This window comes from Schistosoma haematobium, chromosome 5 (assembly GCF_000699445.3).
Source record: "Schistosoma haematobium chromosome 5, whole genome shotgun sequence".
Lineage (NCBI taxonomy): Eukaryota > Metazoa > Platyhelminthes > Trematoda > Strigeidida > Schistosomatidae > Schistosoma > Schistosoma haematobium.
The window spans coordinates 16,757,201-16,773,452 of NC_067200.1; the positions used below are offsets into that span (position 1 = coordinate 16,757,201).

The 16,252-nt window shown below is 36.5% G+C and overlaps 1 protein-coding gene across 3 annotated transcripts in view; it reads right to left on the bottom strand.

Annotated features, from left to right (window-relative positions):
* The window catches only part of TMOD2_1 (Tropomodulin-2), a gene marked incomplete at its 5' end in the record, with an annotated part of 29,143 nt that overhangs the window by 7,753 nt on the left and 5,138 nt on the right, over positions 1–16,252 (bottom strand). Inside the window, 4 exons of one of the 3 annotated variants that reach the window (XM_051217607.1) lie at positions 5,865–6,464; positions 12,054–12,326; positions 14,285–14,528; positions 16,013–16,207. In XM_051217607.1, coding sequence (XP_051065022.1) covers positions 12,070–12,326; positions 14,285–14,528; positions 16,013–16,207 — 696 coding nt within the window. In that variant the 3' untranslated portion in view covers positions 5,865–6,464; positions 12,054–12,069. Of the gene's footprint in view, positions 1–1,030; positions 16,208–16,252 lie in introns of those variants that run through there. The other 2 variants (XM_012942365.3, XM_051217606.1) reach the window with 2 other exon arrangements.

Below are 16,252 nucleotides of genomic sequence, written 5' to 3' on the forward strand. Positions count from 1 at the left end.
ACTCATCTTACTATATATTCGCAATGCAGTGAAAGCCTACATTGGATACACTGCACCTCAATTCGTTTATGGAACGACACTTCAACTTCCAATAGAGATCATGGACCCTTCATCTTATTCCATGAACATGGATCTAACCTCCTACACGAACAGGCTTACAAACGCAATGCGTTCAGTTAAACCTGTTTCCACTCGACTGCAATCAACTGATGTTTTTGTTCCACCTGACATAAGATATAGCACACATGTCTTCGTACGTCGAGACTCGCATCGACGACCTTTCGAATCAGCATAGGAAGGACCCTTCAAAGTTCTTCAACGCGAACCGAAGTACTATCTAATCGATAAGAACGGAACCAACGATAGCATCAGCATCGATCGCCTCAAAGTAGCGTATTTAGAAGGAAATCCTATCTACGTCGATTTTCCTTCGGTACAATCGCACAACACGACTCCACTCATAATTCCTCAACCGACAACCAACACTAGCGATGATACTCCGAATGTATCTGAAAATAAACTTAAAACGACGCGTTCTGGAAGAAGAGTTAGATCTGGATCTTTCTTTTTACGATGTATAATATATTTTCAAAAAAAATTTTAATATGCTTATATATTTTTATTTTTAAAAAACGAATAAAAAAAATAAAATATTTTTGGCGCTATTACGTGTGCTTGAGTTTATTTTCCATTTTTTCGCCGACATTGTGTTTTCACGCACATACGAGTGTATTTCGACATGCACTTACATTTTATTTTTTCTTTTCCAGGACGGCTGGAAAAGAACGATGCAGTTTACGAGGAGTCGAAATTTTCGTTGTAACTTTTTCTTTTTTTACTATGTTGTACCTCGGTCCCATATAGTAAGGAAAGACGACCAGACGCTGCTAATCCTAGCAAGCTATCAGAAGAGTGTTTACCAACGACAAACTCGCTGGGTTTGAACTTCTGGCTGGCCACGTTTTAGGGTCGTCACTGCCCCACTAGGGGAGTGATCTGTAGCGGTAAATAAATCCTCAAAATAAATAGCCCTGTAAGTTTTCGACATTGGATGCTGACCATATGTTCTAGTGGACTCATCAAGCTGAAGGCGCTCGGTCATGCATCCGCACCAGATCACGTGTGGTAACGCCGTTCTCAACATCTACCGCAATCGCTAGCCAGATTAGATCAGAGAATTCCGATATATTGGTTATCGCCAAATATACTCTTCCGATCTCCTCGACTCTGTCTTTTGATTTCTCTGGGTGGGAACAAAATAAATTAGGTGTTACTGGTAAAAGCGTTGTCAAACACTGAATACCTGTGACATCATCAGCTTTAACCAGTAACATTTTCTATTACGAAGCGTAGCCACCAAGTGAAATCAAAAGACAAAATAATTGGGTAAAATGACGTTTCTATAATTCATCATAAATTTAAATGTACATTGTTATCTAAACAAATATGACCATTCAGCTATCCAACCAATGATTGTTTAATTAATCAAATCTAAATTACAATAAATAAGGAAGTTGACATAGGATGCAAGAAACTACCAATCACAACCAGTAAATGCTATTCTATCCTTTCTGGATAGACTGCGCACAGATTCGTTCAAAAGATAATATTTGGTTACTCTATAACACAGAATGCTCCCAATTCTGGAAAAGTGCCTCAGTTCACAATTCCAGTCAATGTGAGCAACGCAATCAAAAGGAGGGACAAACCAATATGGCTGCCGCCAAGACTAAGTATAAAGTAAAACAACACAAGTGCAGTTCGGGAAGAAACATGGAAATTTAGTGAAGGTGTAACAAAAATAAAAACTATAATAAAATACAATTATTACCAGCTCAAATGGAATCAAGAAGACTGACAAAATGTACAACCAAAGGAATCAACAGGAACAAACTGCAAGTGTATACATGGAGGAATTTTCACACACAAAACATTCAAAATGGATCTTACAATCAATATATCGAGGATCATCTGATCTAATCTGGTGAGCGATTGTAGGGGATGTTGAGCACGGCGTTCCCGCTCGTGATCTGGTGCGGAAACATGACCGAGTGCCTTCAGCTAGGTGAGTCCATTAAAAATAATGTGCTCAGCACCCAATGTCGAAAACTTACAGAGCCACTTATTTTGGGGATTTATTTACCGCTACAATCCATTTGAAACTTCTATAATCGCTTAACTTCGAGATCGACAGGCCGGATCCCTTAAGGGAAGGTCGCGACAAAACGGATCATTATTAAACAATCAATTGAATGGAACTCGTTACTACACGTGAACATCCTCGACCATGGGAAGGGGTTTGACAATATGGACAACAAAACATTATGGAAACTTTGTCATGAAGGGGAACGGTAATGAGGAAGTCCAAAGAACACATTTTGCTGAGAATCAGGAGCAGACATCAAAGGATGAATAGCAAGTGGGAAGAACTGGACAGGATTGTTCAGGAGAGAATTGAATGTGGGAAGCTGGTGTATGGTCTATGCTCCTGCGCGACAAACAAGTAGCGTAAGTAAGTTGGTATTTGTGGTTTATATGATTACCTACCCTTAATCATTTTTACATTCTACATGATCAAACAAAGCTTATGTCTATCTAAATTATAGGGGCTTACACACATTGTTATAGATGTATTTAGTCCATAAAAGAACATTGCTATAAAATTAGTGCAAAACTTTTGAAAAACGTAATAGATTTATTTGTGACTGGTGTTAGATTTATTATCTGGCAGTCATTTACATCTTTATATCTTGTATGTCCTGTAGATTTCTTACTCCCTGTGGAAAAGTATTAAGCCAGGATTATGTAATGCATCGAAACACAAGCCTACTGACCAAAATTTTTCTAAAAGACAATAAGAGATATCCACCCTCTATCGCGACAGAATTGTTAACAGTCTACGTACATTTACAAGGAACATTTTCAACAGTTTACTAGCGTTGATACTCAACATGGCGAATCTGTCTATTATTAGATATTCAGGATAAAATTTGGCTGCTTGAATTTTTCTAAGCTGTGTACTTGTAAATAAAACGGCTGTCTATAATTTTAAAAGTTTACACGTTGTTAAATACAAAAAAACTTAGATAGTGATAGTAACCTCTGTAGTATTTTTTACATGTTTGGATTCATCGAAAAGATAGGGAAATGGGTATGTTTTGATGTACATAAAAGACATTTACGACTAACCTTTTGATATGACAAGATGAGAATCATAGTTTAATATTTGACCTATTTTACGTACGTGTTTTACAAAGTTAAGACCGGCAAAGTAATATTTGACAAACACAGTTCTTCACGTATCACGCAACATGATGACTGGAATTTCGTCAAACAGACACCCTAATTATGTTAGACTTTTTATTATCTCGTTTATGATTGCGTTACACTTAGTATTTCATTAACAGTGACAAAAATACGTTATTCGTAATCGAGTATAGGTTGCAAGCATTGATCTACTGGTTTTGTTAATTGCAGACAGACGTAACATACAGCAAAAGATGAAACTGGGGGATAATAGTCTAGTTCGATAAAAGTACATTTAACTTGGCTTCTAGAACAATAGACTTAATCCCAAGATTGCAGCTTCGTCACGATGTGACCACCTAATCCCAATGTGTTGCTAAAGTTACGCCGAAGTTTGAAGGTGGTTTCAGAATTTAAAAATTCTGGGAGGTATAAACCACATTAATGATGTCAGCACCCCAGTTACCCATCAAATCTCATTTTAAGAGGTATGTAAACAAGTTGTACCTTGAACAGAATTATTAAGACTGAGAGGATGTAGGATTCTTTGATATATCGACAGCATACCATATAAGGTAACCGAATAAAGGAGTGACTGCATTCTAAACCGGAGTGTCACAATTACACACTTGAACACGAAAAGCGTTGCATCACACACCTGCATTATAAAGATCAAGACGACTGAAGACGAGAACTTTGCCATTCAATATTAAAATATAGTGTTTCCATACAACTGTAGTAATATTTGAGCGCATGGATCACTAGTCTTATGTTTACAATAGTTGTTACCAGAATATGTTCTTAAACCTAGGGCTGTTCTATTTTAACTTATATGTACTGAGGTGATATATCGTATTTATGTTTCTGCTTTAGCACAGTACGTAACGAGATTATGTGTATGGGTGGTATTTGGCATAATTCCAGTGGACATCTGAAATCAGATGTCGACATCAACCGTCAATTCTTTCTTCTTCCAGGCAAACAACACAGGACGACCTCTTCCACAACAATCAATCCTCACTAACAGGAACGAAGAAAATCTGTAGTAACATATATTGAGTAACTTCTTACCTTTTCTTATTCGTATTGTACGTCGAGTTGACATACAGGACTTCAGTACACTTCTCATACAGTCCAGTTTCTTGGCAAAAACGTCAGTTGAGCATTCCATCCTCTGAACCAAGTTCACTTAATTTGACGTAATAAGCATGTCATTTTGAGGATTGCCAGCTCACTAAAGTTTAGTTATACATCTACTGTCAGAAGTCCTAGACTCTGCATTGTTGGTGTCACTAATGATTATTTTTCACACAATCAGCCACATTATACAAAGCCTAAGTATATTATGGTGGTGGACCGACGTTTTCCTTCCAAGTAATAGATCACATTTCATAAATCTTGCCGTAAATGTATGTTTGTCCACACTTTTGAGGGACTGCATAGAATAGGCTACGTAAAGCAACTGGAAGCATAGACGTGTAGTTGGGGTCGAATCGCAGTTGACTAAGATCACCACTACAGATCGATTACGTGCCAATTACCCAGTTAAACAAATCCGTAGGACAAATATTAGAAGGCAGTTGTAGGTTGTAGTTAGGATGTATTTTTGGTTATCTCGTGGTATCGGAATAATAACGAGATCGTGCCAAAATCTGCAAGCGAGACTACTACGCGTACGTGAGAGTTCAAGGTCATAAAACAACGGAAAAGTGTGTTTTGGTACAATTAAACAAAAAAATAAGAATGTTTCCATTGCACCGATCGTGTTCTCTTCATAAAAGTAGATCACTACAGTGTCAAAAATAATATACTTTGTTGCACAATGTCAAAAGGAAATTACACATTCTTATGGTTTTTTGATGAGACCGGAATTTTGAGGGTCTTCTAACACTAAAAATGCATTGAGAAATAACATATAAATGCTTCCAACGTTCACTAAGATTTCCCTTACTTCGTTAATGAATTTAATGTGGATATGCTATATGCATTTTCAGATTCCTGTTTCACTTACTCGTCGTAAATCGTTATGGCCACGTTCGAGCTCATCTAAAACTGAAAAATCTTTGATCGACCAATCTCTGGTGCTTGTATGAACCAATGATTCCGTTGTACTTGATGACTGCTTGATTTCGAACTCCAGATACAATACGCTCGTTCGTGCTCATCTAGTTCTCTTTGGTTAAAATGCGTTATTTCTGGGATCTCCAGTTTTTACTACAATTCAAATGCATTTAGTCATCATACAGTCGCTGCCAGAAAAGAACGTTCATGTCAACAGGTCTCGTATTTGTACTATTTAATCTATGAGTATTACAATTAGCCACAGGTAAAAAATATTTAGCTACGGAAAATTAAACACTGATAATTGTTGGAATGATCCGTCAATATGAATGTTCTATAAATTAATTAGTTAGTACACATGCAAGTAAACTAGAGAATCAAGGGAGCACACAGTCTGGTGGTCTACTCTGTACTTTTCAAATGCAAAATGCCTGTCAAATCTGTGTCAACTAGAGAGAGGTCATTTTAGATCGAAGGTATCTTCCGACTTATGCCGTATAAATTTACCGCAACAATTTACCAACAACTGAGATGAGAACCAAAAGTACACAAAAATGTGAACTGTTATGTTCATATAATCAATTTGCAAAAATGGGATTAATTTTTACAAGAGTTGAGGGAAAGTAATTATGATAATAAAAACAGTAAATGTTACTAGTTTGTGTAAATACATAAGAAATAAACTTGCAATACATCGTACGTTTAAAAACTATTAGAAACAGAACTGCCTACTAAACATTAACAGGTATTATAAGGCAATACACAAACAAAACTAGTTGAATGAGAAGCGAGTAATTACAGAGTGTGGTAACGGAGTTAACAACATTCATTAATGAAAAATATTTAACAAAAGCAACTGAGTGATGAAACAAAGTAGAACTAACCAACAGGCGAACAAATCGCAATAGCTCACCAAAGAGTGGAGAAAATCAACAAATTGACAAACAAAAATTAAAAATAAACGGCACACCGATAGATCAAAACATCGAAAACCCACTTAATCCATAAATCAAGCAATTAATAATTCAGGTAAACCAATAAGCCGATAAATCAAAATAATCAGCAATCCACAATATTCATAAACTAGACGAATCGAAAGATCTACAAATGAATAGACCGCAAACGTTAACAAATTGGTGAGTGACAGAATCAGAAGCCTGCAAAAAATAAACAACGTTGGAATAAACCCATCAGTTGGGCGACGAATCAGTAACTCAATAAGTTCACGCATCAACAAATATTGCAAATAGATGTTTAATAAACTCAAGAAGTTAGTTCTTTACTCACTTGATAAATTCTGTAAATCAATAAATCACATCTTTCAACTTTTTTATCATTGTGTCAAGATATACACGCTGAAATCTTAAAACATTGTTAGAATTCCTGATTATTTATTGCTGTTCTACCATGCCTTATTAATATGACGTGGTGTAAACATCAGTCTTAGTTCACACCAATCGACCTGCTGGAATATTCGGGATACCATCCCGATATTTCAAGAAGTTTTCTCTTTGTTTTAACACATCAAGCACGTATATGAGAAGTTAACAACTTGTCGCTTTACAATTTACAAAAAATTACAATCAGAGACATCATTGTTGCTGGTAAGATGTACTTAAAACAGCAAACAGTCAGATCTTGAGGTGGGACTATAATTCATGGACGAGCAACGCTAAAATGACCTTGGGATGTCCACCTACTTACTAGTGTTAAGTGAGGATTATAGAATGACGAAAGGAATTAGGATTTGTATTTACAGTCTCGTCGTAATTGTGAACTATTACTAATTTGCTTTTGCATGTTCTGAGTTTTCAGATGACTTAACGAACTCTTTTGCTCTAAGATGCCATTCAAATAACTTGCACAAATACAAATATGCTTATGCTACCAAATCCACGTAATTCCAGACTGCAGACCATCAGCGCCATCTCTTTCGTTGACGAATCCACTGGATTCGCTATCACCACCTTCAGTAGTTTACTGTTAATCATATGTGGCGATTGTAGCCTTCTGTGACCATTAGGTCATCAAAATATGGTTGATTTTTACACTCGTTCGGATATGCATTTGAACCCTTTATCACTAATGATGTGGGAATATACGTAAACGTGCTCCATTGTCTATTTCTTGCCGTTGTAATATTCGTGTTCTACGTAAAGTATATGGCAATCTTGAAGAGAGTACGCTTTAACGTCAAACGAAGAAAGTTAAATACAGGAATATCAAAAATTTGAAAAACATGTTTCGTAGGACAAACCGGGAATTATCTACAGAATACTCATTGAATAAAACTATAGATTTCGTCACTTGTTATCTTTAATTCTGTTTTGATATTTGTTATCCCACCAGTGAAATCGTTAGTCCAATTCTTGTATGATATAATGATATTCGTTCGTGTTCACAAAAAGTCCACAAACTAGAAAAAACAGATAAATATATCATTGATGAATATGATGATCGCATTCTGAATGATTTTCGAGGTCTTGTTCCGGATTTACCAAGCAGTATTAGCAGTGTCCTACGAACGTGCACAAGTGTTCCAACTAAGTATATCAGCAGTAGTGTTTACTACGATTTCGGATTGGAAATAAATCTGCAAAGATTAGTTGAACTCCCGTTGAGTACTTGTCATTTTGGTTCATTGAATTTGCATAATGTGGACGGACCTTCGATTTAAAAGAACTCTATTCCACAACTCTGGCCTATGACGCATCTTTACCCCTGGATTTAGTGACGTGTTCATGGTAGGTATCTACGGAGGGAATACTAGGCCAGCAGAATTCAACGAAATGACTGACGTGCGGCTGCACAGTGTTAAGTTCAATAGACACATAGTTATTAAACTGGTTGCTGTAATCTGTGACCCACCTGCTTGTTAGGATGTTAAATCCACAGTTAATTCAATTGAAAAGTAGGGTGAGTTAGCTGTGTTGTAGTGGGTCGACGATTTGATGGAAGAATGACGCTCCAAACGGTGGATATACGTTGCTAACGGATGGTCCAATTAACATGGTGTAATTAGGTGCGACAAAGAAACTAACCAATCTATGGGTAGATTTTTCTCTTAAAATATTTAGAAACATGAACAAATTTGTGACTATGGATATAAATAAGAAAACGTCAAGTTGTGTCGCAATTACTCCTTCAGACTTTAAGTGTAAATGTCGGACATTAGACTTCGTCTCAGTATGGAAAAGGACAGACTGCCGATTGTCCCTTCTGTATTTAGACCCCGTAATTATTAAAAATTGTTTACTTCAACCGCCGTGCTCAAATTTCAAGAGTTTAGCATTAGCGACGTGCTTTTCGGCACATTCCAGACCATGAAGCGGAGCAACAGATTCGGTCAAAAAGGATTTGCCCAATTTTACTAAGGAATATGAACGATGCTATGGACTCTTCGCTGAACTAACCTTTCTTAATTAAAATGATTTGGCGGTTTCGTTCAACAACTTGGCTGCTTAGCGTGCCAGCAGCTTTACGGACGAAAACACTTTGTCAGTAAACGAAGGGGGACCGAAGAGGTTAGTACAGTAATCTTAATAATATTTCGTAGAGATGCAAAAAAGAAGGGTTTCTGTACAATTTCGTTGACGTAGGCTGAAACTAGCCACGTTCCATACCCTAAATTCCGGTTTTTGATCACTTTTGTCCCACCACTTGTTAAGTAGGTGTTTTCTCAAAAAATGTTAATAGAATACTTCGACACAGTTGGATGCGTCTGCCTCAATTTCCGAGTCTGGGCGTGTGGGCAGTGCGTAGGCGACCGAGTAAGTGACATATCCCAGGTTATGTGTTATTAATTAGGCACGAGTACTTAATTACAAGTGCATTTAAAATCAAACCGGCTTTCTCAACACTCACTAGTGAGTGTTTAGCTCAAAGGGTTTCGTGCATGTTTAAAAAACGTTTACTGATAACGAAGTTGAACATTAAAAATATCCAACTAGTAATGCCTTTTTGTAACGCCTGTTGGTCTATTGAGAAGCAGAGTAATTTTCTTGTGAATTTTCAAATTTAATGAACACTAAAATTAAAACGATATCTAACAGCTATTGCTATTTTAATCAACTATCTAAGTGAAGTTTTACTTACGGTCATCTTTGTTAACACTGAACATTGTACCTATAGAACGGTAGAGAGTAATTGTCACTTCAAATTAATACACACATGCTCTTGTTTTATTCGATAACACTTTTGTATTTTGTCTCTCATATTGTGAAAGTACATTTGCGACGCGGTCACACAGTTTCCCAAGGTCTTTTTCGTTGACGGATGAGGACAGGAACCGAATAGTTAATGCGCCGTATAATCTGCAGTTTTCGACGAAGTGCCAAGTAATATTAAATGGCTGGCAACTTTAGGTGTCATGACGTATGACAAAATACAACGCATAGATGTTTTATGGTTATCATCCATTAACCGCGTCAACATGGCCATCTGAAATACGAACAAATCATCCCATTATTTTGTTGACTTACGAATTTGTCTCTTATCTTCTGTCTGAAACAAGCGTCTAACGTTCCCATTACCTCTCCAGATGACAAAAAAAGTGCTGACTTGATAGTCCACAATCGAATCGCTACAGATGTTTACGCCCATTAGACTTCGGTAGTAGCTGCCTCGTGTTGGCACTCAAATCTGCAACAGCCGACGATGTTATGCGGTACAATATACAGTCTATCAAACCTTAAAAACTTAACACAATCGACACATGACTTACTCGGCCGCTAACACACTTCCTACACTAGATTCGGACGTTGGGGGCAACGTATCCAACTGCGTCGATTTAGCTAGTTAACATCTCCAAAGTAAACCCGCCAACTTGGCAATGGTGTCAAACAACTGAAATTTAGGATATTGGATCAAGTAGGGTGCATCTGGTTTTTATTTCCCGCGTACTAGTTGGTGGCACTTGCAGAAGGTACTGTCGAGGCGCAGGTGAACAATGTTAGTGTTCTGTATCATAATAGTGTTCAACTTGGAAAAGGGTATATTCGATGCGCATTTCTAGACTATATGTCTGCCTTGGACTCCCTTACAACACAACAATTTACAGGTTTATCAGCGTCGACACCGACAGTTGGATAACCAACTAGCTGTTCCAACTTCTTTGGGAAAAAATAGTAGCGTTTAGAGGGAAGTGTTCAATGTCTCTACTGACTCATGCTGTGCCATAAGGAGCTGTTCTTTCCTCTTTATTTTCGCCATGATCTACCATCTTCCTTAAAAAACACTTTTTCTAAATATGCAGTCGATATCAAAGTATGTATGTATCATCTTGAAATGAATGAGATATTGTCTGTTAGTGAACGATGGTCTGTTCCTAATGGTTTCACACTTAATCTTTCTAAACTATTAACTTTATCTTGAGTCATGAACAGCATTCAAACACCCTGTTAGAATCCCACAAAACTCGTACAACTGGAGATCTTTTAATAATTTCAAAGGTAATTTATTCTAGTTTAAGCTTTCCCTCTGATCTTTCTTGGTGTTCCCATGTTTTCGTATCGAAGAAAGTTTCCTGTCCGACTTATTACACATAAAAGTTACATGCTATTGGCTTTATTCAGCACTTACTTTCGCGACTTGTTAATTCTTTATTGTTATCCATTATTTTCCCCGAGCTTATAAGAAGACATTGCTGTATTGTGTAGAGTGCTGAAGGCATTTAGGAGGGTGTGGTGGACCTTCTCAGGTCATTAATAATATGGTTGCGGATAGACAACTAAAATCTTGCAAACTCCTGGCAGGTGTTATCTTACCAGATACTAACCATCCATATCTTTCTCATTGTATACTGGTACAACATGATGTCAATACATTATAATCCATGCACGAAAGCAAATATATAAAGGCTCTACACTACCTTATCTAGCAAATATACCCCGAACCAAGGTTTAATGCTATTTGGTACCCATCAGCAAGATGTACCTGTAATTTTGAGGGAACTGATGCTCCCTGTCGGATTCGATCTCATATAACCCAGAGTCCATCTAACGTTGAAACATAAAACAGAACGGCTTTGTCAGTCGCAACATGACACTAAAACAACTTAGATATAAAGGTATACAGCCCCGAGAAGTTGGAGAAATAGCCAACAGTTATTTTGTGCTTTTTAGCAGTTGTCACCGGATATCCAACTATCCAATACGATTACAAATAAAAGTGAATACAAACAAAATTGATTAATTGCATATTGAATTTGACTAATTTACTTGTATTTAAATACAGAATGCATGTAACCAAATGGAAGACAGCAAATAAAATATAGGAAGATGTTAAGCAACGACAATCGTATCATTCGAAATCTCAACTCACGATACAAACACATTAGAAGCAAAATCAAATGGAAGTGTAACTCTTGACTACCTTGAAATGGCTATTTTTCGATTATGAATATGCAGGAAACAATTATAAGAATTGAGATGATTTTTATTATTTTGGACTCATAATGTGGTGATGTGTTCATCATGAGTATATATTAGTAACGATGACCAAACAAAGCCAGATATACATGTTGAAATTATGTTAACAGATACATTACAACAGTGAAATCGACTAACATAAACAGACCAAACTGAAAATAATAACAGGATATACATAAATAAATGTGCACATGTAAACCAACTTAATAATACTAGGCTAATTCTGTAGCTTACAGAAGCAAAATAGATGGGAAAAATAAGTAGGTAAATTAAAGGCAAATTAAAGTGAAAATCAGTACCATGTTCAAACGTACTTACATATTCACGTAAAAATTTAATTTTTATTACGCCGTAGTTGCCGAGATACACGATCTAAATTAAATTTGACATGTTCCCTGGTACGTACACGTGCATCACTAGTCTCTAAATCTAAGCCCAGACGAACTAAACGTGGATTGGCTAGTATTAATTCGGTCAAATTTTGCTCAATTTTTACACCGAGCACAGATTGACGTTGATTAGCTAAATGCAAATCGGTTATTCCACTTTTTTCATGGCTAATTGACTCCAATAAACGAACGAGAATAACACCTGAAATATAAAAAAAGCATGATAGATAAGTAGTTTGGTGAATTAAAAGTAAAACAGTAGTTGTTTTTAAAAGGAAACTACCTAAGTACATTATCATCGTTCGTTTTGTTCACTGACTACATTTCATTCATATTGGACTACCCACTGACTATGTGAACATTAGGTAATCTATAGCCAAACAAATTCCTCGAGTCCAGTTCTTTCTACCTTGGTCGCGGGAATATGTCGGATAAAATAAACTTGAATACGCATATATACTATCTGCTCTTGCTTTTGTCATCAGTAAAACGCACCACACAAAAGATATGACAACAATGAGCGAAAAGTCACCTTACCGAGAAACATGTTGTTGATTGGCTTAAGACAACCAGATTGTTAGGACATTTTTGTTGGGGTTAGGCATAGGATTCTAGGTAAAGATGACAAATTGGTCGATAAAATTGTGAATCTTCATGGAATGAGGTGGTTAGGACATATGTCAAGTATGTCCAACCACCACCTATCTTCACGACATGTTCTCACTGGTATAGATACAAGTCTGGTCAGATAAAAAAAGTAGCACCAGTGCATCACGTCATCAACTGTAGGACTTGGCTACGTTAGTAGGTACGGACTAACTGCTTGGGTTCTGCACAACTGCGATCAGGGTTTGGAGACATGGCTTATGATGGTTTACAATGGCGCACATGCATCACAGACGAGCACAAACTTTTCCTGCTTCGGTTTGGGCACCCAGGCAGTATCCCAACCCTCACACAAACCGAATGATTTATGTGGTGCATATCTGTTTGGTACCTCCTTTTACCAATATTTATGTGTTCAAATAAATAAATAAACATGCATTCACTCTTTATCTTACTCTAGATCGTAAGTTAAAGAACTCTACTACATATACTTTATTATTCTGCATTTTCAAACCATATTCTCAACATCCAGTCTTTCGCATTGTGGCACGGTAATTAGAGTCAATGCACATTAGTGGCAGGATATACATTATGACACTGAAAACACTCGCAAATCGAGTGAAGTTTGAAAAGAACAAACCAATTCTGGATAATTGAGCCATAAAACTAATTGGTTTATGTTCACTAATAACTGTATTTTGAAGTCTAGAATCCTGTCCTAATGGAAGCAACATTTGTGACACCAAACGTAAACCTGTGGCCGAGAGAAAACTATCACTCAGAGAAAAACAATAAGAAAAAGCTTATCGTTCCTAATAGGATACTGTACAATATACGCATAAACACATCTGGAATCAAAAATCTAGTGGAAGTTACACATTTTTGATATCGATTGACACTTGCATAAACAAGAACTGTATGATAAGACAACAAGCATGTGCTTGTATGTGTACGTTTATATGTATTACATAGGTATATGTACAGGGAAGTCACATGTAAATGTTTACAAATATATAAGAAAGTAGACTTTATAGAATCAAAATAAGGTTCAATTAAAGTTGACATAATACCTCAGTCAGCTGCAACGTAGGACCAGGTACATAAATACATATATGCATAATACCTCACTTTTACGGAAAAAAATTTTAATAACACACTGTAAAAAGTAACGAATGGATATATATAACCTCGAAAAATCCTTATCATTATTCCAGTAACACGGAACAGAGTAATGACTCACTCAGACCTAGGAAAAGCTGGATCGTTAAACGATGAATAGCACAACATCAACGGAAGCTTCGTAACTGAACTATTCAGCTCATAGAACACAATACAAAAATATGTATGTATACCAACCTCATCGAATGTAAGATGCTTCGAATCTGCTATTTCATTGCGGTATTTTAGCACATATTACACTCCTATAGTTCTTGATACGTTATGGCAATATGTTTACGTCTACTAATGACTGAATTTATTCTTATGAATTGAGGCATGTCAAATTCCGCTTGTAATTTTAATATTTGTTCACAGTAAATAATGTTTCCGACTAACCAGTCAAAAAGTTCGACTCCAAATTTAATACTTTTAATACAGTATTTTTTTGCAACATATCAAAGAACGGTTCAACCATTGCGTTTGTTAAACGTGTTGCTGCCATATGCAGTTCAGTTAACTGGTTATTCTTTGTAAGAGCGGCACATAAGCGCTGTACTGCTTCAGCACTTATTGTTTTGATATTGTTTAAATTTAATTTAGTTAGTTCTTCGCTGTTATTTTCCAATTTCTTTATACTATCCTGAAACGTATAAAAGATAGAAAGAAAAATACAAGCAGTTTAAAGTGAGCAAGTAATAAATGATGAATCCAAGTATGAAGACATGTGAAATTTTGGAGGAATAAAGCAGTCTTTTTGAAACAATAGTTTATTTTTAGGTGAGAGTAAAATTGAACCATAGAATAGAAATAAACAATTATACACCGTAGGTTACAAGATCGGACCTATTTGATTGAAAAACACCATAGAAAATGTTTTGGTATCTACTAGTTTAAATTCTAAAGTATTGAAAATGTAGATACACGAGCAAGTTATAAAAGTAAATGAAGTCCTGGTTACTGACCACTAAACAGAGGGTCTAATGTCGACTAATCATTATCTTTTTGAGACAGCAGTGTTAGCTATAAGTAACATAGAACCTCCCACACGTGAAGCGCCTTCAGTCGCCGCACTAATTGATGATAAGACTACCAAGATGGATAGCAAAGTAGTAGTAACAGCAATGACAGCATGGAGAACATGATTTTGATACGCTGGGTCAGCTAGACAGGTCTATAGTTAAACCAACTCTACTAGCCAACATTTTGCTTAATTTCTTAAGGAAAAAGGCATACGCTATTGGTTGAGAATGTGGCTTTATTTTCTAAGCGAGGAAAATGCATATTTATGAGTGTGTGCATATATTTTAGACTCAGTTTTAGTTAAGAAGGCTTCTTTCTCACTCAAATAGCTGGTTTGGGCTCGCTTATGGGAAGCTTTTATGCCGGTAACAGGATCGAAGGATCGAAAAACATAACAGATATGAGGAGAAAAAACGAAGTCGCTGAATAAGTACAAAACGATTTTAAAATTCAGGATTCGGGAGTACACAAAGAATGACTATCTGGGCCATATGGATAGATTCTAAGCTATTAATCAACGTCTCTAACCACTGATCATGGTGATCGTGCGAACCCGAAGCACCCAGTCTGGACCTACCAATAGGGCTTGGTTCAACAGTCGACGGCTTTATGGCGACAACATAGTATCCTTTGTTGAATACATTTATTTAATTAGTATGGATACTGTGCATAATACCGGAATTGAAATGGCAGTGTCAGACAGTTTTTAAAGGCCAGTCGGTTAGGTAATAAATCAAAAAATTGAGTTGAACTGAAAAACGGTCTATTCACTTCCCTTGTTAATCAACAAATTTATTGTAAAAAAAGGCTTGGATGTGTAACTCGACACTAACCCACCGCCTTTGATATTACTAGACATCCTGAGCATACACTTATAAGTAGCAACCTGAAGGTAGAAAATGTCAATCATTTGTGACTGAACCAACATCATACAAAACTGAAGGGTTCACTAGGAAAGGCTAAATTACAAAACGTGGTCAGAACAGAGAACGATGGTAAGTAGTCTTTAGTGAAGGAAAAAGTGTTTAGTGTCCCTCAATTTTCAAATGATGTTAAGCTACAAAGAAAAAGGATTAACCAAGTAGAGGAAAAAACGAGACAAACCTCTACATCTGTCATATTAGGTGGCTCATCTGGCACGACTTTAGGACGTTCAGCTTTAGCCACACCAGAGAATCCACCCATTTCCAATTTACGTCCTTCTAAACTAGCGTGGAACTGTACTTGATTCAACATCCCAGTAAAACCCAGGACAGCAGCCAAATCAACAAGTTCATCTTCAGTAGCATTTTCAAGAGCCTTAACAAAAATATATATAAATTCACAAAGGTTATGTTACATGAC